Source organism: Camelina sativa, chromosome 13 (genome assembly GCF_000633955.1).
Source record: "Camelina sativa cultivar DH55 chromosome 13, Cs, whole genome shotgun sequence".
NCBI classification, from domain to species: domain Eukaryota; kingdom Viridiplantae; phylum Streptophyta; class Magnoliopsida; order Brassicales; family Brassicaceae; genus Camelina; species Camelina sativa.
This window is the reverse complement of record NC_025697.1, coordinates 7464698-7490605: the sequence shown is the minus strand read 5'-3', so window position 1 is coordinate 7490605 and position 25908 is coordinate 7464698. Positions and strand designations below refer to the sequence as shown.

Genomic DNA, 25908 nt, shown 5'->3' with positions numbered 1-25908 from the left:
TTTATGAAGGAAGCCCAAGAGTGGAGGGAGATGAGGATGAAGAGGATATTGATGATATTGAGTACGAGTTTAATATCGAACATGAACAAGACAAGCAGAAGCATTCAGCTGAGGCTATGCTTTATGGGAAAATGAGCTATGGAAGAGGCCCTGAGGATGATGAGAACGGGAGATTCCCACCTGTTATAGCCGGTGGACATAGTGGAGAATTCCCACTTGGAGGAGGGTATGGTAATGGAGAACATGGGCTTCATAAGCGTGTCCACCCATATCCATCATCTGAAGCTGGTGAGTCTCTCTGCTCATTGTCCTCTGTAAGACTGTAACTTGTTGTAGCAAGCATTAAGTTGAGCTTTCATGATATGTTTTTTTTTTTGTATATATAAAAGTTATCATGCGAATTGTTAACTTGCATATAAATTTAAGGACGTCTCACAGTGTTGATTAGGGTCACGCATATTTCAATATGTGCATGATAAAAACATAACTCTGAGGCTCGCCGGCTTGATATTGAACAGTTTTGGTAGTAGATAGGGACATAGTTTTATAAACATGGATGGTTCTTATATTGTTATTTGAAATTCATCAGCAGAGTTTGTTTCGGAAAAGGGCAGATTCTTTTAGCAAATTTCACACACATATAAATTGCAATTGATACAAGCGAAAAGCAACTGATGTATAGGTTCTAACAATACTTTTCTCTGTGTAATTTCAATGTGTTAGGGAGTGAGAGATGGGATGACAAGAAGGAGGGAGGATGGCGGGAAAGAATGGATGACTGGAAGCACCAGCAAGGAAATCTAGGACCAGAACCAGATGATGATCCTGAGATGGGACTGTAATGCCGCCGCAAACATTTTTCTAAGACATCATTTTTATATAATTCAGATTCTTGCTTTACAAACTTTGGATTTTGATAAATGGCTGCAGGATCGACGAGGCGCGGCAGCCACTCTCGCGGAAAGTGCCCATTGCCTCAAGCAAGATCAATCCATATCGGATGGTAATCGTTGCTAGGCTTGTGATTCTAGCAGTGTTTTTACGGTACAGGCTATTGAATCCAGTGCACGATGCTTTGGGGTTATGGCTGACCTCTGTGATCTGTGAAATCTGGTTCGCTGTCTCTTGGATTCTTGATCAGTTCCCCAAGTGGTTCCCCATTGAGCGTGAGACCTATCTAGACCGGCTTTCCCTCAGGTAAAATCCACATATTCTCAAGTAGGAGTCTTAAAATCTATGACGTTGGAGTTCAGATATTAATAGTTATTTTGCTTATACAGGTACGAGAGAGAAGGTGAACCAAATATGCTTGCCCCTGTAGATGTCTTTGTCAGTACGGTGGACCCTTTGAAGGAGCCTCCCCTAGTCACATCCAACACTGTGCTGTCAATCTTGGCCATGGACTATCCAGTTGAGAAAATCTCCTGCTATGTCTCTGATGATGGTGCTTCAATGCTCACATTCGAATCACTCTCAGAAACTGCCGAGTTTGCAAGAAAATGGGTTCCCTTCTGTAAGAAATTCTCCATAGAGCCACGGGCACCAGAGATGTACTTCACGTTGAAAATTGATTATCTGCAGGACAAAGTCCACCCAACGTTTGTTAAGGAACGTCGAGCCATGAAGGTCAGTGTATATCACCTGATATAGTTATACCACCAACCAGCTTTTCATTATAATCTAAACTCATAAGTGAAATTGACATATGGCAGAGAGAATATGAGGAGTTCAAGGTCAGGATCAACGCCCTCGTGGCAAAAGCCTCAAAGGTTCCTCTAGAAGGTTGGATCATGCAAGATGGAACACCATGGCCAGGGAACAACACCAAGGACCACCCCGGTATGATCCAAGTCTTTCTCGGCCACAGCGGAGGATTTGATGTCGAAGGCCACGAGCTTCCTCGGCTTGTGTACGTGTCCCGTGAGAAGCGTCCTGGTTTTCAGCATCACAAAAAAGCTGGCGCCATGAATGCCCTGGTAATTTTCTTGATCTGCCTTGGACCAAATGAGAAACCAATCTCTGTGTCTTGGACCTAACCTGATACTTCTTTCAGGTTCGAGTGGCTGGCGTACTCACAAATGCTCCTTTCATGCTGAACTTGGATTGTGATCACTATGTGAACAACAGCAAGGCCGTAAGGGAAGCAATGTGTTTTTTGATGGATCCTCAGATTGGAAAGAAGGTCTGCTATGTTCAGTTCCCTCAAAGGTTCGACGGTATTGACACGAACGATCGTTACGCCAACAGAAACACAGTCTTCTTTGATGTAAGACACAACCAATATTTCTTCAACTTGTGGTCTATGAACAAATATACCCTAATACTTACCCTCTTGTTTCCTACAGATCAATATGAAAGGTCTAGATGGAATCCAGGGTCCAGTTTACGTTGGTACTGGTTGTGTTTTCAAACGACAAGCTTTGTATGGTTATGACCCGCCAAAGGGTGCTAAACGTCCAAAGATGTTGAGCTGTGGTTGTTGTCCTTGCTTTGGACGCCGGAGGAAGAATAAAAAACATTCCAAGAATGACATGAATGGTGACGTTGCAGCCCTGGGAGGTAAATTATCCCAACAACCTTATAACATCAATCCATAATTATCTTGAAGTAGATTTAGTGTATGTTGGAATTTCGCAGATCTAATAGTTTCTTTTTGGCAGGAGCAGAAGGTGATAAGGAGCATTTGATGTCTGAAATGAACTTTGAGAAGAAGTTTGGGCAATCATCCATCTTTGTAACCTCAACATTGATGGACGAAGGTGGCGTTCCTCCATCATCAAGCCCTGCAGTGCTCCTTAAGGAGGCAATCCATGTCATAAGCTGCGGTTATGAAGACAAGACTGAGTGGGGAACTGAGGTAATATTACTGAATCGTGAGATAGTACCTTCTTATTTGTGATTTAGAAGCTGGCCAGGGTAAGAAACTTTTGTGTATCTCCGAATCGCAGCTGGGTTGGATCTATGGCTCTATCACGGAGGATATTCTGACGGGTTTCAAGATGCATTGCCGTGGCTGGAGGTCTATTTACTGCATGCCTAAGAGGCCTGCATTCAAAGGTTCAGCTCCTATTAATCTATCAGACAGGTTAAACCAGGTTTTGCGTTGGGCACTCGGATCGGTTGAGATATTTTTCAGCCGACACAGTCCTCTCTGGTATGGCTACAAAGGAGGAAACCTCAAGTGGCTTGAGCGTTTTGCTTATGCCAACACAACAATCTATCCGTTCACATCTATACCACTCCTTGCCTACTGTATCCTTCCGGCCATCTGTCTCCTTACAGACAAATTCATCATGCCACCGGTTCGTAAAATATCAGATAAAGCGCTTAAAAAGCTGCATTTAAATTTGCTAAATATCTGTTTTCCCGAATTTTCTTTCAGATAAGCACATTTGCCAGTCTCTTCTTCATCTCACTGTTCATGTCGATCATTGTAACGGGAATCTTGGAATTGAGATGGAGCGGAGTTAGCATTGAGGAATGGTGGAGAAACGAGCAATTCTGGGTTATTGGAGGAATTTCAGCTCATCTCTTTGCTGTCGTCCAAGGTCTCCTCAAAATCTTAGCAGGCATTGACACAAACTTCACAGTCACATCAAAGGCAACAGATGATGATGACTTTGGAGAACTTTACGCATTCAAATGGACAACACTGCTTATCCCTCCAACAACTGTCTTGATCATAAACATTGTCGGCGTTGTTGCAGGCATCTCAGATGCCATTAACAATGGATATCAGTCGTGGGGGCCTCTATTTGGCAAACTCTTCTTCTCCTTTTGGGTCATCGTTCATCTCTACCCATTCCTCAAAGGTCTGATGGGAAGACAGAACAGAACACCAACCATTGTGGTCATTTGGTCAGTGTTGTTGGCATCTATCTTCTCTTTGCTTTGGGTCAGAATTGATCCTTTTGTGCTCAAGACCAAAGGACCTGATACTTCCAAGTGTGGCATCAACTGTTGAAGTAAAATATTTTCTATTTCTTCTGAAACTTTTCTGTACTTTGTCCAGAGTGTTTTCACTTCTTTTTGGATTGCGTAATTGGATTTTGTTTATTGTATATTAGCCAGCAAAACAGATGGATCTGGATTTATTGTGAGAGATTAATGCAATGTAAAAGGAAAATCAAACAAAATTGCTTTTGAGTTACAGAGTAAGAGATTCACATATACTTTCCCAATAAGTTGCAGTCAAACCACACAAATCTTGATAGCAAACTTTAACTGAGAGATAGCCTGGGACTTTTTCTTCCATCGTGGAAATTCAAAAAAAAAACACAATTAAGACTAAACCCCCTCACATATCTCATAACAACTTCAAGCTGAATATCATTTGATAACATTAAGAAATAATTGAATTGCCCGAGTTTGTTTAGTAAAAGTCTCACTCTCATTCTTTTGAAACACCGAGGATCCACTGGGAGAGATGAGTCAAGTATGGCTCTGCTTGGGAGCCTTTGCTCAAGACTGGTCCTAAGCTCTGCAACTCCGAGTTGAATTCCCTTTCGAAATTGCTGGTAAAACGCGTTACAGACATGTTAGAACAACACCGTACAATGAAGTTCAAAAATTGTAACAGCAACTGATTTTATGGAGATGTTAAAACAGAACTAAATGATTCGCCAAGAAGTGAAGCAATTAGTCTTAAAATAGTACAATGCCACTACTTACAATATGGATTCTGTGACGGTTGTATCTCTTATCATTGTCTTCTGTGGATGAGACTGGCTATTGATGTCGATAGATGATGATATCAGCCACTGTGTAGCTGCAGCATATTGTAGGCACACTGATTTCAACTTCTCCATTTTCTGCAATGCAGTAAACACGAGTGTAAAATATTGATAAACATCATACTATTACTAGCGCGTTCAGAATTTCTGCTATCGTTGCACGAAAGAGAAGAACATAATTACATCAATTATGAGAAAACATAACATTTAATGGAACAGGGGCAAACCTTAAGGACATCAGGTAAAAGAAGCAAGCATCCTCTCAGACATTTATCAAGAAAGAAGTCATGATGTTGTATCACCTGTAAGATGGTGGCACAATGTTCAATGAAGAATGTTTTCCTGCAAACAAAAACAAAGCAAGTCTCTTATCTTACCTCATCTACACTCCTTGTGGATTGCAGTCTATCATGCATCACATGCCAATTTGGTTCAAGAACCTGAAGAGACATCCCACATAAAAGCAAGCGAATGCAACATTAGACAGAACTGGGAAGTCAATAATTGCTAAAATAAACACGATGAGATCATCTCATAAAAAATTATGTCTTCATATACTTCTGGTGAGATTTCTCTCAACTGTTAATTGATTTTTATAACCAACGATTTCACTCGAAACTTGCAGTTGCAGTTGCAAGAAGTGCCTACATTTGTAAGTATGAGTTTTAGGACTACAGAGATATCTGGATTCAATATTCTAGACGCCAATCTTCTAGAGACTTATACCACAAAATCTCAATGGGAAACAGGAGCTACGGATAAATAATCAAAATCTTTAAAAAGAAAAAATCTATATTTCATTCAACTAGCAATCATAATAGTTTAAAGCAAACGAAAAAACAGAAACTTCATGACTTGCCTCGAATGTAAGATAATGTAGAAGGCTACTGATGAATTTAAGCATACTACGGCAGAGAAGCGATGATCTAGGAATTGCTGTACCCTTAGAGTTCATAGACCGAATCCCCTGAAGAATTTCACAGCAGTTTATTAGAGAAGCAACATGATTAAAAAGGTTTTATAAGAAACCCAAAGTAAAATAAACTACAAGCTAGGAATTTTATATCAGTTCATACTTGATGTATCTGCCAAGCACCACAAAGCTGGCGTTCCACATGTTTGCAATGAAAAAGAAAGCGGAAAATCAACTGGTACTTTGACAGTGCTTTCTTTGATATGACAATAGATAGTGGCCACTGAACCTGAAACACAAAGCCACAACCAACATATAAAACAATTGAGTAGCCAATCGAATATGCATTTGTCGGTTACTTATATAAGTATGAATGATGAATCTATAAACAATTTAGTAGTTAAATATAATAATTATTAATAGTATTTAGGCTGCGGAATTACTAAAATATATCACGACGAACAAAATAGTAAGAATCCAGATACAATCAGGTTGCAGACAAGCAAGAAAGAAGCAGACCTTATAGCTCAAGGAAAATGTTTCTAGACCAGTGATGCTCACTGGGTCCTCTATATTATTGCTATCAGAGTCCTTGTGCATTCCCAAAGTCGTAAGTAATGAAGCTCGATCCTAAGATATGAATGCAAAGTGAGACCATATCGTGTACAAACATTGTAATTGATCACATCCAGGAAACGAAAAATTAACTGCTCACCACACAACAAGTCAAGTCTTCGTGGCAAGGATCTGCTGCAGCCGCTGTGGTACGTAGAGCAAGATCTAGCAAAGACTAAACAATGGACATCCATTCAGATTCCAACTAAAAAATACTGAGCCCTATCGATTGAATGATGGTAAGAAACTTTGTCTAATACTTCGATCATGCTCTAAAGGGGAAAAAGCACCTGCAACTTTTCAACAGATACTTCATGCACTTTTTTGTTGAGCTCCTCTCGAGCAATGTCCATAAAATGAACCAAGAAATCACCCTGTAGTTCATTAGATTGTTGATAGAGTATCAATGACAGAAGAAAACAACTAAACAACAAACTTTTCGAATTGATAAATTATGCCTAGAAAAGGCTGATGAACAGAACCAGCATACCTGGTCGAGAAGAAGATAGTGCTTTATAGATCGAAGCCTTCCTATGAGGTCATACTGAATCATATACTGATGGTCAGAGAAGTGTATTTCCGAGTAATGACATCAAAGTAGTAGTCATAACAAAATTTATTACCTTATCCTTGATGAGATTCACAAGCTCTATACTGGCGAATTCGTGAGCAGCCTTTATGCATTCAAGATAATGATGATTTGAACCAAATATTGTTAACTTAGATCTCTCTGAAATAGGAACCTGTTACAAAAATCAGCCAATGTTGTGTCCAATATCACAAACACTGTTAATTGTATCAAAAGACAGAAAATTCATCACAATCATACCTGAACATTGTGCCCACATTCTCTCATAACGTTTAGATATTTCCCTGTGGTCAATATTGTTGCAGCAATGTTTGCAAGGAAGCCAGGAATGGTATCCTTGAGGCTGTATCTTTGGCTCCAATATTTAGCTGTAGAGTCCTGACTGAGGCTCTCCTGTACGAAAAAATTTGACATTATCATGACACTGTAAGCAATTGACAATTTGTTCAGGTGAGCTAAGCAAAAATTGAAGTACCTTTTTAAGTGACCTGTTCTCGGCAATAAAAAACTCCCCATACGGATCTTCAATGATCCCTTCATAGACCCACCTTAATTAAACACTAACTAAAGTTAGTTGACACATCTAAAATTGTATTCTAGCAAATATCCATGTACAGATCTACCAGAGAAAAGATAATAAACATGCTCGCCAATTACTCCTTCCAAACAAAAGAAAAAACATAGCCACTGGTTAGACTTAGATTAACTGAGCATTCCATATGCAATAACAAAGGAGAAAAGGCAGAGATTATAGCACAACATTTTTTTGGCTATGAGTCTAGTTACGAGCAAGAAAAAAGAGGCATAGGTAACCAACCTTTCCAATATGCTCAGGTATGCATTGCTTGCACACTCCGTCATTTTCTCTAACAATGACCTTACTGAATTATCACCAGCCATCGCTTTAGCCTAGGCATTACAGTCTTCAAGATTAGGACATATAATAAGAAAGTTCGAGTACAAAAAACCCAAAAGATTTTATGACTAAAGCAAGAATCTACCTGACTCTGCAAGAGATTAAGAACACCAGAACCCACAAAATGCTTCGTCGAGGCCTGCTGAACTACTGCAGCCAATGCGCGCATAGATCCCATCATGGGCTGAGAGATACGAAAAACAATCAGTCAGCATACTTTTTTACGGAACCTGTTGGTTGAATTGTCTAGAAGAAAGACAGACCTGACAGTAAAACCATAATCCTTGGATAGATAGTCTTCCAAGTCGAAATTGATGTTCCAATTGTGCCACCATGGCTTGATAATCCTGATAAAAGACAGGATTGTTAATACTTTCAGCAATAGAAAAGAATGTTGTTAAATAACCTCAGAGCTAACAAGAAATGATATCCTCAGTCCAATCAATACAAGACATGGACTAGACACGAAACCCCACATGTGAAACAGAATGAAAAGAATCAGACTATCATTTTATTCAAAGGGGCAATAATAAGAGAGAGATTACAGAGACAGCAAGAATTTAACACAAAGATGACAGTATGAGCTATATGCGTCATCTTAGATATTTATACATACGCATAACACACACTCAGATATTTAGTTAACTGAGAAGATCCCCAAAGTTGGCTACTAGTTTAAGGAATCCATATTCAGCTCACAAAGTCTAAAATGAAACATAAGGGAACGAAAATAACTCAACAAACAATGCATCATAATAACCACAAAGCTAGCAACCTATATCACATACAAGGAGGAGTGCCCTGAGTGCAGCTGCGAATGCATGGTTAACTAGCCCGTTCTTGAACTGTGAACTTGACTCCACAAATTGGTCAATCAGCAGATAATATTCACATAAAGGGAATATTCTCTTTGCCAATTCCTGCAAAATAATTTCTATTGGTCAATATATTCAGAAGACCCAATAAAACTAAGAGTTACAATATTAATTCTTTATAACATCTCTAAATCCTTGTCAAAAGAGTTACAAATAAAATAATAACACTTCAAGAAGTCAGAACACCAATGAAACGCCATATTAAAACACCAATCAAATAAAACAGCACCAAGTTCCATAAACATACAAGACGAGGAAACACCTTTCAAATAACAGTCTCAAAATGTGAACGACTTTGTCAATTTTGCACTAACTTTTTCATTCTATTTGACAAACTTAGCTCCAAAGATAGAAGATCATGCATGGTTAGAACTTAGAAATCACTCGGTTGATTACTGTAAACCATCATGATCAATATGTTTGGGATAAGAAGCAAAATTTAATGAGTTGAGTACTACTTGCCTGTAGTGCCAAATCCATGGATGGATCAACTTGGAAAGCTATTCTATCCTCCTTCCCATGGAATCTTATAATCGATATATATCTCCCTTCAATTCCAACCAAAGCAGACAAGAGATCATCAATGACAATAAGTTCCTGCATGCCCAAAAGGGATAAACAAGTTACTGAAATGGACATAACAGAAGAGATGACACCAAGTCTCAACCTAGGCTAGCAAAGTTCCACAATTACTTGGCTCAGATCAATTGCCCTAGTCTATGCCAATTTGTTAAAACCACACACCTTAAACCCAAGCTTCAAGTACCTCACCACAAGTTTCAAGATTACAGAATAAATGGAAGCAAAAATCACTTGGTTTGTAAAACAACACAAACCTGAAGCGGTGTTTCATGGCAGCCAATTGCCTGATCTACTCCGGAACTGCTGAAACCAAATGGAGAGTTTTGTTTGGAATGTGCTCGGAAGAGTAATAAAGCAATTGAATTGGGAGGTTAAAACTAGAAATTTAAACGTAGAAATCGAGAATACCTAGAGGAGTCTACTGGAAACCTCTTAGAATCAGCAAGCTTGGAGCTTGCCCTTGTTTCCTGAGATAATAATAAAAAAAACACCCACCACCTATTGTGTCAAAAAAAAAACCTATCTTTCTTTCTTTCTTCAAAAAATCAAAATACGAAAGAAATAAAACGAAATCAAGCACAAGTAATAAAGATGGGAGAACCTGGTGGAAGCGACCAGTGAGAAATGGCCTGTCTTGGTTCCAACGAGGAGTCGTTGGGCAAGAGATTGGCGACATTGATTCCATTGCTTCTCTCGCTTTCACTCTCTGCAAGTCTCTCTGCAACTTAAAAAAAAAAAAAGAAGCTTTTTTACGCGAATTGCAAAAAATAAAAATAAAAAAAGGAGATTCACACACAGATATCATTCCACCAAGTTCCGGTTTTTCGTAAACCATCAATTTCAGGGTTGTAAAAATGTCCGGTTTTGAATAAACCAGAAAATTTCAGATCATCGTTTCAAATTCGAGATCGAGACCCACCCAATCCCAAAAACGGATTTCAAAACCCTCTATATGTGAAAGAAGGACGTGAAGTGTATAACAAAACCTATAGATCTCTCGTCGACGCAGTAAGATTCAAGGGAGGAGTAGCTTCACTTCACCGTGAGTGGTGGTGTCTTCGATTGTTGACAGTGACACCAGAGTTGTGAGAAGACTCGATTCGCTCCCTCCTCGGCGGGTAAATTCAACTTTGTATATTTTTCTCTCTTTCAGTTTTTTTTTTTTTCAATTTGTCAATTGAATTTAAATGCTAAAATAAATTCAAAAAAAAAAAAAAAGGACAAAACTTTTTTCTTTTAAATAAAAGAAAAAGGAAAAAAAAACCATCCTTTTGCTCTTCATCTGTCGTCCACCACCTTGAATTACACAGAAACGGATGATTATCTCTATTCTATTTTATTGAGTTCTTAAAACGAATAAACAAACACAAAGAAATACAAAACAACATTAAAAGAGATATCTTCAGCTTCTCTCTTCTCCCTGGACCTGGAAATCATATAGCAATCTCCAGGTTTTTCACTTCAACAATTTTATCAATTCTTTGTCCTTTAGAATTCGTTGTTTTGATTCTTAAACTCCTTGTATTGTTAAAGGTTGACCCTTTTGGGGAGAAGTGGTTAGCTTTTGGATTTGAAATTTCTACAACCCTGAAGAATCTGTTTTGTCTATTATGGCCATCATCACAATTTATTGGTTATAGGGACTTTTGTTGAATTCGTTGGTATTGAATTGAATTAGGTGAGGGGAGAAGAAGAAGAAGACGATGGCTTTGGTTGGTAAATCTGAGAGATTCTCTGCTGATTTTGTGATGGGAGGTGCTGCAGCCATTGTTGCTAAATCTGCAGCTGCTCCAGTCGAAAGGGTCAAGCTTTTACTGCAGAATCAAGGTGAGATGATCAAGACTGGCCATCTCATTAGACCTTATACTGGTTTGGGTAATTGCTTTGGCAGAATCTTCAGAGAAGAAGGTGTTTTGTCCTTTTGGAGAGGCAATCAAGCCAATGTCATTCGTTATTTCCCTACACAGGTACTTTTCCAAGTACACTAATGCTCTCATCAATAGATTGAGTGTTAGATTCTTATTGTCACTAAAATTTAATTGCTCTTAGGCTTCCAACTTTGCATTTAAAGGTTACTTCAAGAGCCTTCTCGGATGTTCCAAAGAGAAAGATGGTTACTTGAAGTGGTTTGCTGGGAATGTAGCCTCTGGAAGCGCTGCTGGAGCAACGACTTCTTTGTTTCTGTACCATCTTGATTACGCGCGGACTCGTTTAGGCACTGATGCAAAGGAATGTTCAGTTAATGGCAAGAGACAGTTTAAAGGGATGATCGATGTGTATCAAAAAACTTTGTCAAGCGATGGCATTAAAGGGCTTTACCGTGGATTTGGAGTGTCAATATTGGGAATCACTCTTTACCGAGGAATGTATTTTGGGATGTACGATACCTTCAAACCCATTGTTTTAGTTGGTTCCTTGGAGGTAAATTTTTCTATCTATGACGTTATAATTGCTTAATCTATAACAGAATATAGCTAAAAAATGGTTCTTTGATTCTGTGACAGGGAAACTTCTTGGCTAGCTTTCTATTGGGTTGGAGCATTACTACCTCTGCAGGCGTCATTGCTTACCCTTTTGACACACTTAGGAGGAGAATGATGCTTACATCAGGACAACCTGTAAAATACCGTAACACTATTCATGCCTTAAGAGAGATTGTGAAATCTGAAGGGTTCTATGCGCTATATAGAGGAGTTACTGCGAACATGCTTCTTGGAGTAGCAGGAGCAGGAGTGCTTGCAGGATATGATCAGCTTCACCGGATTGCTTATAAGCATTGGGTTTAGTAGTTTTGACCAAACCCGAAAAGATATTACAATGAAAACTCAGCTTAAAGAAGAAAAGGTTAGTAAACACCAAGAAGTCTTCACTTACATTCCAATGTGTTCTGTTAATTAACAGAATCTCGGAATCATTAACCGATTGAAGCAGCAGAAGATAGGGAAAAAAATTGTTCATAATTTTTGTGCAGTTACATTGTTATATCAATATTCCAAGAAAAGCCTCTTTGCTAATTGTGTATTGGAGCAAGTTTGTTTCATTTATGAGAGATGAAAAAGGTGAAAACTTAACAAAAGCTTTTTGATGATACAAATAAACAAAGGAAAACTTGCGGTGATCTTAAGCGAGAAGCCAGAAGTTTTTATGGCGTTTGGTGGTGATTAAGTAACCGCCGAGCTTGCGGTTCTTGGGTTTAACAGCTATTGTCATGCAAGATGCGTTTTCGAGACAATATTTGAGAACACCGCCGTGTCCACGGCGTCTCTTCCATGCCCATCTCTTCAATAGCCTCCACACCGGAGGTTTCTTCTCTTGCCCAACTACTAAAAGGCTCACTTGTTGTTTCTTTGCTTCTTCAACTATCTTCTGTCCTTTGTCTTTGTCTTTCCCCTCTAACCTCCTTATCTCCACTTCTATCTGACATAAAGAAGAAAACACACGTCACCAATGCTAGAAAACTAATTTGATCAAAACAGTAAATAGTGTGGTTATGAAAAGTATAAACACAAACGTAACCAAACAAAGGAATACCAAGTGTGACTCACCCCGGGTCGTTTTGTTTGGCACAGTTTCTTCAGCGTATGGACCAATTCATCCGTTTTCACCTCGCGTTTTCGGTTCTTTCTTTTGCCTAAAAGCCAACCCGAAAAAACTTATTAACCAAACCAAACAAACCTTTAAAGAAGGAAATGAAAAAAGAGGAGGGAAAGAGAATAACTTTTTCTAAACGGTTTTGCAAAGTATAACAGGAAAAGAGTGTCTTGTGGCTGTAAAGTATGCGTAATAGCCCATTCCAAAGCTCCGGTGGCAGCAAGGGCTTTATCAACCACAACCATTACTCTGTTTCCGCCTTCTCCCTCCTCCTCCTCAACGGCTTCAACCGCTGCCACCGCCTCATTTTTTCCTTCTACGCCTCCATTGTGAAAGCTCTTGCCATCATCTTGTTCTTTTTCTTCTTCTTCGTCGTCTTCTACTATAACTTTGACTCTTTCTTCTTCTTCTTTCTCTTCATCCTCTTCACTTTCATTGTTCTCTTCTTTGGTTTCTTCTTCTACGGATCCGGCATCATCACCATTTTCGGGTAGAAACTCGATTCTTTGGTCTCTCTCTATGGAACTAGAGTCAGGTTTGAACCTAATCGAAGGTGAATTGATCCGAACTCTTCTTAGACTCAACTTGGCTGATTTCTTGAGCGATCTCGCCATGTTTCTGTTACAAACTGCAACTCGGAAGAACAAACCTTAGCATTGATTCTTGAATGTCTGGAGAGCTAGCTAATGTATACGTGAGGACAAATTTGAAAGAGAACGTGCGTACCATTAAAGATGTTTGATTGTTAATGGTTCCACACGTTGCTGTTTTTATGTTATTTTTTGTCAAAGCTCTTATTTTTTCTGAACTAAATTAATCGAGTCCAGTTCTATTTGATATTAACCGTTAATATTTAAACTTAAAAGTTAAAACACACAAAAAAAAAACAATAATCTCTAAGAATATCCAAAAGTTGACCCATATGTGGATTAGAGAAATTATGAAAAATTGTTAGGTCTCTCTCAATCGGCTGTGGAATTCACTATCGTTTTAAACATTGCTTTTTGATTTTGCTCTGTAGAATAACTATATGTTATGTTTCTTCTGATCATAAGGAAATATTGAGGTGGCTCAAGTTTTTTTTTTGTCGTGGTCAAAAGCCATCTGCCCTCCACCATCTTGTGTGTTGCAAGCAAGCACAAATCCAATTTCGATTCGTTTTTCTTCGGTGGCAAAACCTCAAAAAAGAATTAGTCCAACGAGGAAGGTGACAATTTTAATTAAAATTGTCACTAAAATACTGTTTTAATTAAAATATGAACCAGACCAAACACAAAGGTCACTAAACTCACTTGTACCTAACCAAACTGAACTCATAATTTTCATCATTCTCAGTTTCTCACATTCAAATCCAAAATTAGTGAAAAAGATTAGGTGAGGAGCACTCGCTAATGACCAAAAAAACTATATAAAGTATACTTCAAAAAATGAAGAATAATTAATAATAGGCTAATGAATCGAACTAGCCCCTAGTTATGCAAAACACAGATCAGTTGTTACATAATTTACATGTAGATCAGAGTAAAACACAACTCGAATGCTTTGCTTATATAAGAAACTGCTGCAAGTAGAACAAACAAAAACTCAAAACTCAAAAAGTAAAGAAGAAGAAATGGCGGATGATTCAGCAGCACCTACGATCGACGGCAACGTCCTCGTGGCGAAGTCACTATCACATCTCGGCGTAACCCACATGTTCGGCGTCGTAGGGATCCCCGTGACGTCTCTAGCTAGCCGAGCCATGGCTCTAGGCATACGTTTCATCGCCTTCCACAACGAGCAATCAGCCGGGTACGCCGCTTCCGCTTACGGTTACCTAACGGGCAAACCCGGGATCCTTCTCACGGTTTCGGGTCCGGGTTGCGTTCACGGTCTCGCGGGTCTTTCCAACGCTTGGGTTAACACGTGGCCGATGGTGATGATCTCTGGTTCTTGCGATCAGAGAGACGTTGGTCGTGGAGATTTCCAGGAGCTTGATCAGATCGAAGCTGTGAAAGCTTTCTCGAAATTGTCCGAGAGAGCCAAAGATGTTCGCGAAATCCCCAATTGTGTTTCTAGGGTTTTGGATCGAGCTCTTTCGGGTCGACCCGGTGGGTGTTATCTGGATCTTCCGACCGACGTCTTGCGTCAGAAGATATCGGAATCTGAAGCTGATAGGTTGGTGGATGAGGTTGAGAAGTCTTCGAAGCAAGAGCCGGTTCGGGGAACTCTGAGATCGGAGATTGAATCTGCGGTCTCGTTGCTGAGGAAAGCTGAGAGGCCATTGATTGTGTTTGGTAAAGGAGCTGCGTATTCGAAAGCAGAGGATGAGCTGAAGAAGCTTGTTGAGATTACTGGAATACCCTTTTTACCAACTCCGATGGGTAAAGGTTTGTTACCTGACACTCACGAGCTCTCAGCTACGGCGGCTAGGTCGCTCGCTATTGGGAAATGCGACGTCGCTTTGGTGGTTGGAGCTAGGCTTAACTGGCTTCTCCATTTCGGTGAGTCTCCTAAATGGGATAAAGATGTGAAATTTATATTGGTTGATGTCTCTGAGGAAGAGATTGAGCTTAGGAAACCTCACTTGGGCATTGTTGGAGATGCCAAGACTGTGGTTGGATTGTTGAACAGAGAGATAAAAGACGATCCTTTTTGTATCGGTAAGTCGAATCCATGGGTGGAATCGATTTCGAAGAAGGCCAAAGATAACAGTGAGAAAATGGAGATGCAGCTTGCTAAAGATGTGGTTCCTTTCAATTTCTTGACCCCTATGAGGATAATCAGAGACGCCATTTTGGCTGTGGAAGGACCGAGTCCTGTTGTGGTATCAGAAGGAGCTAATACGATGGATGTAGGGAGATCGGTTTTGGTTCAGAAAGAGCCAAGGACAAGGCTTGATGCAGGAACTTGGGGTACAATGGGTGTTGGTTTAGGTTATTGTATTGCTGCTGCTGTTGCTTCTCCTGATCGCCTTGTTGTTGCCGTTGAAGGAGACTCTGGTTTCGGATTCAGCGCTATGGAAGTTGAGGTAGTAAAAACCATTTTACATTATATTAGCGTAAATGTGGGAAACTGTCTTTTTGTCTGAATCTTTTCACTGTCTATTGCAGACATTGGTTAGATACAATCTTCCAGTGGTGATTATAGTATTCAACAATGGTGGAGTCTATGGTGGTGACCGAAGGAGTCCAGAAGAAATCTCTGGTCCTCATAAAGAAGATCCAGCACCTACATCTTTTGTTCCTAATGCAGGCTACCACAAGCTTATTGAAGCCTTTGGAGGCAAAGGTTATATTGTGGAAACACCCGATGAGCTTAAATCTGCTCTCTCGGAATCGTTTGCCGCAAGAAAACCTGCGGTGGTTAATGTCATCATCGATCCTTTTGCTGGTGCTGAGAGTGGGAGATTACAGCACAAGAACTAAAAAGCTTTGTGGATAAGTTTTAAATAATGTTGGAAGTTTGTTGTGTGTTTTATAGTTTTCAGTTTTTCACTATTGTAAACCGGATCATAACCGATCCAATTTAAACCAAAAGTAAATAAAAATACACGTTTCTGGTTCAATTCCTTTAAGCCTCAGGCTTCCTTCCTTCGTGGTAACAAAACCTAAAAAAGCTATTTAATGGAGTCTGAGAAGAACAACACAAGAACAGAGTCGACTCCGAGACAAAAGACAACATGAAACCAGGTCTTTGAATCTTCTTCTTCCTCAAAAATTTGTCTATATTCGATTGCGTACATGAGATTTATGTGGGAATTTTGGATTTTTTTTTGATAAATTTGATTTCAGAACTTCCTGGGTTTTATTACGACGAGGAGAAGAACAGATACTTCCCCATTAAAGGCCCTATCCCTGGTGCAAAAGCTTCTTCTTCTTCAAAAACTCAACAAAAACCTGACCCAAAGCCTGAACAGGTCGGTTACTTTAATCTTCGAATTTGTGTAAAGGTCAAGTCTTTGTAGAATCAATGATAGTTCCCCAACTTCTTTAGCTCTGTTTTAGTAACTCTATGTGAAAATTGTCATCAGGAAACTAATTATCAGAAGAGAACTAAACTAAAGGCATTGAAGCTAGTTTATTCCCGAGAGTTAAATGGCAATGTTGTTCCTGTCAATAAGAAGATGTCTAACTTCAAGGAGGAGATTCAAAAGACACAAGCCTCTTATCCTGTGGTATGTACCACCTATGACTTAACAATTCTCTTTCTTATCAATGTTACACAAGACAGGAATGAAACTTTTCTTGTGACTTAGGTATGGAGATACGAATCCACAAAACACACAGGCGATGCTGCTTTGAAACAGTTTCAGGTTGATGTACAAACATCTGTGGGCTTGACCAGAAAGAACATCCTAGTAGCAGGCAGTTCTAGTGGTTGTTTGAGGTATGTCTTACTCAGTTTCTTGAAATTAGCGGTTTTATCAATGTTCAAGACTGTACCATGATGTTATTTATCTTTTTCATGATGGAACTTTATGTATTTCGATTTATTGAAGAAATAGTTGAGCTGTTTAAATTATTTTTCATGCCAACCTATATGCTTTGGAAGTTTGTTCTTGCAGCATATTGAGAGTTTCCAAAGCTAAACAAGTATTCGATGGTGGAATCGACTGTGATCCAGTTTCTGTTCTTCCCCTCAATGAAAACAATGCAGAAGAAAGGGAAGCACCTTGGTTTGTATGGAGACCTGCACAACCATATCTGGCCTTATCTACTATATCTTCTATACAGTTGATTGGAAGATATGATGATGCATCTGAAAACTCCAACCCCGTAAACCGAGCATTGTATCCTTAAAATGTGTCTTATCTTTTAGTTTTCGTCTTCATCTCCCCATTTGTGAAATCTTGACACGAGAAATCAGGATAACTACACTAGGATCAACTGGTCGTGGGTCGATTTTTATATTAAATGTTGCTGATGAAATGAACACACTAACTCCGCGAAGCCTCCAAGGGAATGTTTCCTCTGAGTGTACCATTTGGACAGCTGATTGCAATATACGTGGGAGTCATGCAGCTATTGGTACCTTCTCTTTCTTACGGTGCTATTTTGTTGTCCCCCAGAATTTTGCTGTAAATGGACCTGGTTCAGTAATTTCAGGAACCATATAGAAATTATTAAAACGTTTTGATATATGACAGGTACCGACTTAGGAGCCGCTTCGGTTGATTTGGAAACAGGAGCAGGTTCATACTTTCTCCGAAGTAAAAGCGATGTTCTTGCGCTACAATTTCATCAATCGGTAAAGTTCTCTTAATTCTAAGCTCCAAGATGCATCATTTTCTAGCGGCTCAATACTGTTTCCAACTCTTAGTTGGTATCTGTTCATTCAGTTGTCTCTCTTAATTGAATAATAACTCGAGGGTCAAGTTACTGTCTGACCCTCCCTTCTGACAAGTTAAAGTCATCATGTCTTCAATTTTTACTGATGGACACTTCTACTTCTTTTTTTCCCAGGGAAACATTGTTCAGTGCGGACTCAGAAATGGAGCCATTGTGTCAGTTGATCTACGTGAGAGACCAGGAAGACCGTTACCAAGGCTCACCAGACACCAGATACGATATCAGTCATCAAGTAAAACCGGTCAAACTACTAAAAATAAACAATGGTTTGAGGTATTGTTGCTAAGATCATATAACGACTTTGTTATGGTCCCAACTTTTCATCTTCTTCTCTTGAGCTTTCCTTGCAACATTCTGGTGATACTATACTATAATTGTTATTTATGCAGCTCCAAGGAAACATAAATCCGTCTCATGTAATCTATATGCCGTCATCTCTTACGTGGTTCGTAAACTACTGAAACCATATATGAAAATCCTCTTTACTACTTCGTTTTTGTGACTATAATTCGCTCCTTCCTTCTCCAGCCTGAAGACACTCAAAACTTCTGATCAGTACTTAATGGCAAGCTCCATGGATGGAACAGTGAGTATTGCTACTAGCTATAGCTTCTGCATATGCTTACTAAGAGATTTTCAAGAGCATTTCAGTGTTTATCTAGAGAGCCAAACTTTTCTCTTTTCTTAGATCAGATTATACGATCAACGCTTGGTTAAGAGAGGGGTCGCTGTACAGACATATGAAGGACATGTAAATTCTCATACTCGCATTGAATTTGGCATCGACCCGACAGAAAAATTTATTTTATCAGGTAATAAAAATGAACCCCTTGTTCTGAAAACATAACTGCTGTGTTGGATCTTGATTCTGTATAAAACATCAAGAGTTTGATAATCATGAGATGATCTAAGTTTACTTGTCTTTGGGTGTTTGATTTAGGAGGAGAGGACTGCTATACTCGCATTTGGAGTATCAAATCTGGTCAACTTTTGTCTGAAAACAAATGCTCGGACTCTGTCCCTTCAGTTGTGTGTTGGTCTACAGATGAAAGTACTTACACGCTGATCTTTCTCTTGCTTCGTGACTTCTAAATTGTCCGTTTTATCTTTAGTGTAAACAGAAACTTTTAATGTTGGATTTTCAGGGAAAAAAGACCAAAAAGATAGCATTATATATGGGGCATGGCTTGGATCGCACGAAGCAATATTTAACGTGATGTAAGATGTTCACTGTTTAGCAAGAAGGTTCTAAGACAATGGAAGCTGTTGCTTGTTATTCATATTCAACAGAAGGTCGCAGAACCACGATCTTGAGGATCGAAAGATCCTTTTTTTTTTGCCTTGTAACAGTAATCATAGAATCAGGTTTTTTAAAATTGTAAAGAAGACAAAATTCTTCTGTTCTGTTCTGTTTTGTTCTCTCTTCCATCTTCAATGCTAAATGAGTTTTGGTACAAGCTGTTCAATCAAACACTGGATATAGTGAAGCAACAGACGCTCCTTACCAGAGAATAAGATTTGAAAATGAGAAGTAGAAACCAGATAACGTTCAAACAAAAACGCAACGCTCTTTAGAATTAACACCGAGTCAATAACTGATAAATGACAATGTCTGCTTCTACTGATTAAACTCTAAATGAGACCAACGTAGACAAAAACATTGAGCTTCTTACATTGCAAAAAAGCTGGCGCAAGATCTAAGTTGCTGTGAAGATGAGACAGTTGTAATTCGAAGATTCATAGTTAGCTTGCCTTTCTGAAATTGAGCAAGTGAATCCTAATCTTCCAACATTCGCGCTTCGCTGCAGTATCAATGAGGCATTGTCCGTTGACATCAAGCAACAGTTCATCCCTCTATCATATTTTGCTGAAACAGCTGACCATATTACTTCAAAATATCCAGACAAACCGCTTCTTTAGCCTCTCAACTTAAGCCTTGGTTTCATCTGAAGGAACTTTGTTGAAGAATTTAGTTATAGAAGCTTGCTTTGGTCCTAAAGATTCTACCTTAGAAGAAGCTTTTCCTTTCTTCTTAGGTTTACCTTTTACCTTCCTGTTCCTTTTCACAGGAGATATGCAGCTCTTCTGAGAACTACTCATACTCTTAAGCTTGTGAAACTGCGATGGCTGACAACTTTCACTCCGCTCGTTTTCACAATGGATAAACTCCAGTTTCGAAACAAATGCTTCGTGGTTACACGAACTGACCCCATCTCCAGAAGTGAAAGATATAACAGCAGAAGAGACTTGCTCATAGAATTTAGTCTCGTGCTCATAAAAATCATCAACTATCTCGACTATGTTCCTCCATGTCCCTCTAATCATATCTGTTACTTGTTCTTGAGTAACCCATTTGGGTAAACAAATCTTTAGCTCTTCCACAATCTCCTCCTCCTTACCACAAGTCACATCCAACGAAACCTTCTCATCCAGAGGCTTGTCAAACAGATTCTCATCACCCATTACCTTCAAAAACAACACAACGTTTCACTTTGGCTTCACTTTTCCTAAAATCTCTGACCTCTTTAACTCCTCCACAGGCTAATGATTCTCTAAACTGTTCCTGATGTCATCAAAACCATCCTAAGCAAGATTCTGACTCATATAAATGACCAATCTTTCTCTTTGACGTATACTGATTCATCGAGGACTAAACATGATCATCCCTAAAACCCTAAATCTTCACCGATGTTCTTCCGGATTATACCAGCGCCTTAGTAAAAAATAGATTAAAAAATTCGAACCTTTGGCCTTGCAATGGAAAAAATGAATGGTGATACAATTGAAATCTCCGGCGAGAATCTTCCTTCTGGGCACCCACTGCACTGCGTTCGACGTTGGAGATGATCGGGAAGGCTTTGAGCCTCCGATTACGAAAGGAGTCCCAATATCAGAGACGAGCGGCGACGGCGTCGTGTCAAGGAGACCAATGGGCACGTTATTTATCATTTTTCGGGTTTTAAGGAAAAATTAAAATTACGTGATTATTGAATTAATTAATATTAATATTATTAGATTAAATTAAATGATAACGCATTTATTTAATTATTATTTTTAGCTCACTTAATTAGTTAATACTATAACACAAAAAAAAAAAAAATATTAACGGTCTAGACTACACATCTCTCTACACGATAAATACGTTGTAAAAGACTAGACTACACATCTCTCTACGTGAAAATGACTACTATAATTAGATTTCCTAAGTCACAGATTCGTATATTATGTTATTATGTTACGAATCTAATCGTGTTTGTTTGTTTCTCAATCATAAACGGTTTATATTTTAATTTTTATAATGTTAATTGTAAAACCATAGGTTAGTACTTAGTAGGCTATCTACACTTCTACTCCTTCAATTTACCTCTTATGCTTCCTTCGGTTTTAGGCAACAAATTGTATTTCAATGTTTACCGTGTGTTATGCTGATCTAAACTCTTATTTGAAATCTATTAGTTGATTTCAGAGAAAAAACTGTAGTATATGTCTATTTTTGAATATACATTTGATATTTTATTAAAACCTACTATATTAATTGAGAAATATAAATATAAAACTTAAAAAGTGTAAAAATCATATTGAATGCCATTAAAAATAGTATAAAAATAATAGAATCATTAGGGTAATTAAGATAATTGAATTAGTCATCTAACTAAACAGATTAATTTGCGGATAAATTGTTACCATGGGTATTCAATCGGGTGGGGTAAATAGATTTGTAGGGTTTACCGGATTATTACCTTTTTTTTTTTTAAATCTTACTGTATGCAATGCTTTCGAAGCATTTTTAAAAAAAATAACTACCAAAGTTACAATGTAGGTAATTTTTTTTTAATGGGTGAATATACTGACATTAGAGTTAAGCACCTAACAATGTGAACCTTGAGCCTAAACAATGTATGTTATTCTACTAATTTTCATAACATTATATGAATATATTTATAAGAAATAGCATGTTATTTCATGTTTTAATAGTATTTTATGATTTAACTATATAGTTAGGGTATTAAAGATTTCAAATTTTTAAAATGCTTAGAGATGTAAATCTTAACTGTGTTTTTGTAATAAGCCACCATTGTTTCCAAGTTAAATTAGATATCATTTATTAAACAAAACAAAAAAAGATTTGAAGCTATTTGATCTATGAGATAAACAAAAAAAAAAGAGTTAATTATTGGTCTACTATGACCCATTTCTAGGTCATGGATGCCAATTATCTATTTAGAATTTATAAATAGACAATCATCCTAAACTTCTAGATCATTTATTTATTTTACACACAAAAATACTGAAATTTTATTATAATAATAGATATCTCATTAAGAACATAAGTTCTCTCCAAATATATAATTGTTCAACAAAGAGAAGGTTAGCATTCTTGATTTTTTTAATTAACTACAAATATTAGGAAAATAAACTCACTCACATTCTTGTACATACCTTGTACTATATATACTAATTGACAACATAAACACAAGTGGTCGTTAGAGACTAGATTACACATCTCTCGACGTGAAAATGACTACTATAATTTGATGACTTAAGTCCCAGATTCGTGTATTATGCTACAAATCAAATCATGTTTATTTGTTTATTAACATACATAAACACTGTATGATAATATTTTTCTCTCCATAAACTACTCTTATCTTCTCTTCAAGATTTTTCTCCTCTTCTCTTTTTCCTCCAAGAATCTCCTGTTCATATTTTTAAAAAATTTGAGTAATTAAATTTTCATCAATATGAAAAACAAGTGAAAAATGTATTTGGGTGAAAAGAGATAAAACCTGAAGACTTGATAAGAGCTGTTGAAGACTTATCCGTATGATCGGAACATGTGACAAGAGATGACTTGATATAATCAAGCACAAACTTCTCTATATCTTCTCCTCCTAAACTTCCCCCATCTCAAAATATTCTCTCACCTGTCTCTTCCTATTCTTCTTGTTTTTTTTTGAGAGCAAGAAATGACTTACCTATAAGTCTCTCTCATGTGTATATATAAGTGTAATGAGGTGTGTCACTCTCTTATCCATTCTTAATTGCATTATTAAATGAACTGTTTAATATTCGTTCTCTTATAAAATGTTTGTTGTTTAATGCTTTATATTTATTTAACATCTGCTGAGTCGTGACTTCTCCCCCCTCTTCGTCGAAATACAACTCGAAATTTTGCATACGCGACCGCAGAAAAGTCGTTTCATCTCATTTTCCACTTGTCGTGTATACGGTATACCACATATTTGATGATTGATATATGTGGAAACTTTATAGATAAAACTTCAATCTGAAGATAATTTTGGTAAGTCTTGATTTATTAAAGATATGAATGATAACATCAATCAGGACGGACAAATCCGTCAGCAGTTTAGACCGCCCCAAAAATAGAGTGGATAACAAATTGTTGCGTACCAATTTTATTTGTACACAAAAACGGTATGCAGTTAATTCATAGCAATTTTCTTTCTATTATCTTTCAACCACACCGCTACAAATTGTATTTGATGAATGGTAAATAAAAAATAGTCTAATCCGCTGATGAATTTATCTGCCCTAACCTCTGCAACCATTCACACCCTAAATTTTGTTTTATAACGTCGAAACTGATATTTCATTTAGATGAAGTTAACATAACGTAAACAGATTAGTATCATTATTTATTTTTGTCTAAAAAAATAAAAGACTGAATTTTGAAAGGTCAATGATGACAAAAAGTTACAAATTTGATTGGTTTGGTGACATTCTTCTTAGGCGCTTAGTTATAGTTTTAGAGGGGTATTGAACTTATATTTTAAAGGATTGTAGAGGATTCTTAAAATCTTTTGTTATTCAATTAAGATTTTTAAAAATCTTATGAAATCCAATGTTATTCAACTAAGATTTATGTAAATTCCTTTAAAATAATTCAGAATCTCTTGTGATTCAATCAACAATTTATAAAACCAACCGTAAATCTTCGGTTATTCAAAATATCACAATTTTTTTATGAATGATACTTTGAATGATTTTAGGAGACTTACTTTTGTTTTTTAGTTGATAAATACCACTCTCAAAATCATACCCTTTGAGGTAGAATTTTGAAGGATTTCGAAACACAAAAAAACTGTCGGGGAAGAGATGATCGATTTCTACAAACCTTCAATCAGAATATATTTTTCTGGGAAATCAACACTGGGAGAGAAGGATCAATTGCAACAGTCCTGAAGCTTCGTTCCTGAATCAAACCACCACCATCTCTGTTTGGTAAGCTGGCTGCGTTCGTCGTTTTGGGTGCGTATTCCCTCTTGCTCTCACACATTTGTTTGTGAAGGACTGTTGCAATCGATGGAACCCAAACTGACATATGGTGTTATGCATCACATCCGTCCATCATTGTCCACATAATATTCATACACCATGGGGTCAATGATATTACTCTCTTATCCCTTCCCTTTTGAGAGTTTGTTTATGTAGCTAGCTTGAACACTGACTTCTTGTGTTTTTTGTATTTTAGAGGAGGGTATTGAACTTATATGTTCTGCAATTTATAAAGGCTCACTTTTTTTTGGTAGGAACTCTTGTGTTTTTGTAGTTGTGTTGATGTATGTGCCTTGGCTTGGATATTTTTGTTTTGAGACACACAATAAACTAAGGGGAAAAGACTGTTGAAATCAATAGCAAAGAACAAAAAGTTTCATCACAAGAGTTTCATATAAAAGGTTCTTGATCATACCTCCAACAATGGTTCTTGACATGGGAAAGAAAGATGCATCAAAGATGTAGCATGTAGAATATGGTTCTAGAGATGTTACTGGTAGTTGCAGAGAATCAATGAATGATGAGAAGAATAATTCAGGTGAGAAGAAGATAGTTATTTGTCTCAAGGTTGATTTTGTCTTCTTCGTTTTATTTGGATACAGGCCTTGGAATCAAGCTCTGAAAGATGTTCTAAATATGTTAAAGAAATATATTTCCAATGATATATATATTGTCTACTGATTCCTTGTCGTTTGATGGGAAATTGGGCTCAAAGTTGGCTACTTGCAGGTTGCATGATTTTAGATATGTTCTGGGAAAGTGGATGTAACTTTTAAAATGTAAATCGAAATCATCATCTGCTTTTTCTTGTGCCTTAGTATGACTGTTTTTGATATTTCCACCAAATTTCATTATTTTCTGGGTTATTTTGCTACTCCATTTGTGCTCTGCATCAAAACTGATGAAAAAGCACAATTTTCGTTGAATGTGTCGTCGAAAATATTGGAGTCAATTTTTTTTGTTTTTTTTGAAATATTCTAAAATCATCCAAAGTTTATAATAAAATCTCACAAAATCACATTTCGGCTTCAATTAGTGACCAAAATTTAGGAAAAGAATGAGGAGGAATATCACATTCCTCTCCATTCCACAATTTTTTTACCATTTGAAAGTAATATTTTTTCCCCTACATTCATTTACATTCTTCAAAAAATAAGGAACAATAGAACAAAAATGTTCCTCCCCAAAATTGATGAAGAACAAATGGAACAAAAAAAAGAACAAATATTCAAATTCGTTTTTTATTTTAAAATAAATAAAAAATATGTTTATTAATAAAATTTCAATTTTGTAATATAAAAACTTTCATATTTTCACAATGTATTGACAAAAAAAATATTTTTGATAGGAATTTTATGCTAAACTAATCTTAAGGCTCTATTTGAAAAATTTATTATATATACATTAGAATAATATTAGTATTACAATTGAAATTAAATTTATTTAATATTTAATATATTTTAAAAA

At 37.4% G+C, this 25908-nt stretch overlaps 7 protein-coding genes across 14 annotated transcripts in view; 4 read left to right on the top strand and 3 right to left on the bottom strand.

The window, feature by feature from the left end:
- Nucleotides 1-3964, top strand: part of LOC104735780 (cellulose synthase A catalytic subunit 7 [UDP-forming]) — a 4799-nt gene extending 835 nt beyond the window's left edge. The window contains exons 3-12 of one of the 2 annotated variants that reach the window (XM_010455632.2): nt 10-288; nt 724-838; nt 931-1197; nt 1281-1626; nt 1713-1976; nt 2054-2266; nt 2346-2559; nt 2667-2857; nt 2949-3302; nt 3383-3964. In XM_010455632.2, the coding sequence (XP_010453934.1) occupies nt 10-288; nt 724-838; nt 931-1197; nt 1281-1626; nt 1713-1976; nt 2054-2266; nt 2346-2559; nt 2667-2857; nt 2949-3302; nt 3383-3964 (2825 nt within the window). Of the gene's footprint in view, nt 1-9; nt 289-723; nt 839-930; nt 1198-1280; nt 1627-1712; nt 1977-2053; nt 2267-2345; nt 2560-2660; nt 2858-2948; nt 3303-3382 lie in introns of both variants that reach the window. The other variant, XM_010455631.2, reaches the window with a different exon arrangement.
- Nucleotides 4112-10299, bottom strand: LOC104735781 (gamma-tubulin complex component 2). Of its 4 annotated transcripts, XM_019235005.1 has the most exons (23): nt 10210-10299; nt 9825-9947; nt 9632-9690; nt 9478-9526; nt 9104-9238; nt 8555-8686; nt 8030-8113; nt 7852-7950; nt 7668-7759; nt 7474-7509; nt 7326-7398; nt 7091-7243; nt 6885-7004; nt 6752-6805; nt 6552-6635; nt 6362-6436; nt 6166-6276; nt 5810-5935; nt 5593-5700; nt 5111-5173; nt 4961-5035; nt 4672-4811; nt 4112-4514 (listed from the first exon to the last, which is right to left on the bottom strand). In XM_019235005.1, the coding sequence occupies exons 2-23, from the start codon at nt 9906-9908 to the stop codon at nt 4391-4393; spliced, it is 2076 nt and encodes a 691-aa protein (XP_019090550.1). In that variant the 5' UTR covers nt 9909-9947; nt 10210-10299; the 3' UTR covers nt 4112-4390. The 4 variants fall into 4 exon arrangements, with proteins under 4 accessions (XP_019090550.1, XP_019090549.1, XP_010453935.1 ...); XM_019235004.1 differs by lacking the exon at nt 10210-10299 and having other exon boundaries at nt 9478-9523; nt 9825-9992; XM_010455633.2 differs by lacking the exons at nt 7474-7509; nt 10210-10299 and having other exon boundaries at nt 9825-9992.
- Nucleotides 10254-12237, top strand: LOC104735779 (ADP,ATP carrier protein ER-ANT1). 3 transcript variants are annotated; one of them, XM_010455630.2, is made up of 4 exons: nt 10254-10341; nt 10902-11190; nt 11273-11644; nt 11728-12237. In XM_010455630.2, exons 2-4 carry the CDS (start codon nt 10927-10929, stop codon nt 12007-12009), a joined length of 918 nt encoding a protein of 305 aa, XP_010453932.1. In that variant the 5' UTR covers nt 10254-10341; nt 10902-10926; the 3' UTR covers nt 12010-12237. The 3 variants fall into 3 exon arrangements, with proteins under 3 accessions (XP_010453932.1, XP_010453930.1, XP_010453931.1); XM_010455628.2 differs by lacking the exon at nt 10254-10341 and adding an exon at nt 10488-10674; XM_010455629.2 differs by lacking the exon at nt 10254-10341 and adding an exon at nt 10488-10674 and having other exon boundaries at nt 10757-11190.
- Nucleotides 12138-13589, bottom strand: LOC104735778 (stress response protein NST1-like). Its single transcript, XM_010455627.2, has 3 exons — nt 12942-13589; nt 12769-12854; nt 12138-12640 (listed from the first exon to the last, which is right to left on the bottom strand). Exons 1-3 carry the CDS (start codon nt 13426-13428, stop codon nt 12344-12346), a joined length of 870 nt encoding a protein of 289 aa, XP_010453929.1. The 5' UTR covers nt 13429-13589; the 3' UTR covers nt 12138-12343.
- LOC104735774 (2-hydroxyacyl-CoA lyase-like) lies at nt 14258-16361 on the top strand. The gene is made up of 2 exons (XM_010455623.2): nt 14258-15824; nt 15907-16361. Exons 1-2 carry the CDS (start codon nt 14352-14354, stop codon nt 16219-16221), a joined length of 1788 nt encoding a protein of 595 aa, XP_010453925.1. The 5' UTR covers nt 14258-14351; the 3' UTR covers nt 16222-16361.
- Nucleotides 16377-19522, top strand: LOC104735775 (DDB1- and CUL4-associated factor 4-like). 2 transcript variants are annotated; one of them, XM_010455624.2, is made up of 13 exons: nt 16377-16485; nt 16588-16712; nt 16827-16970; nt 17052-17182; nt 17361-17585; nt 17663-17823; nt 17943-18043; nt 18259-18417; nt 18534-18589; nt 18673-18730; nt 18833-18956; nt 19085-19195; nt 19290-19522. In XM_010455624.2, exons 1-13 carry the CDS (start codon nt 16476-16478, stop codon nt 19364-19366), a joined length of 1482 nt encoding a protein of 493 aa, XP_010453926.1. In that variant the 5' UTR covers nt 16377-16475; the 3' UTR covers nt 19367-19522. The 2 variants fall into 2 exon arrangements, with proteins under 2 accessions (XP_010453926.1, XP_010453927.1); XM_010455625.2 differs by lacking the exons at nt 19085-19195; nt 19290-19522 and having other exon boundaries at nt 18838-18949.
- Nucleotides 19526-21068, bottom strand: LOC104735777 (DNA ligase 6-like). Its single transcript, XM_010455626.2, has 2 exons — nt 20889-21068; nt 19526-20610 (listed from the first exon to the last, which is right to left on the bottom strand). The coding sequence occupies exon 2, from the start codon at nt 20605-20607 to the stop codon at nt 20074-20076; it is 534 nt and encodes a 177-aa protein (XP_010453928.1). The 5' UTR covers nt 20608-20610; nt 20889-21068; the 3' UTR covers nt 19526-20073.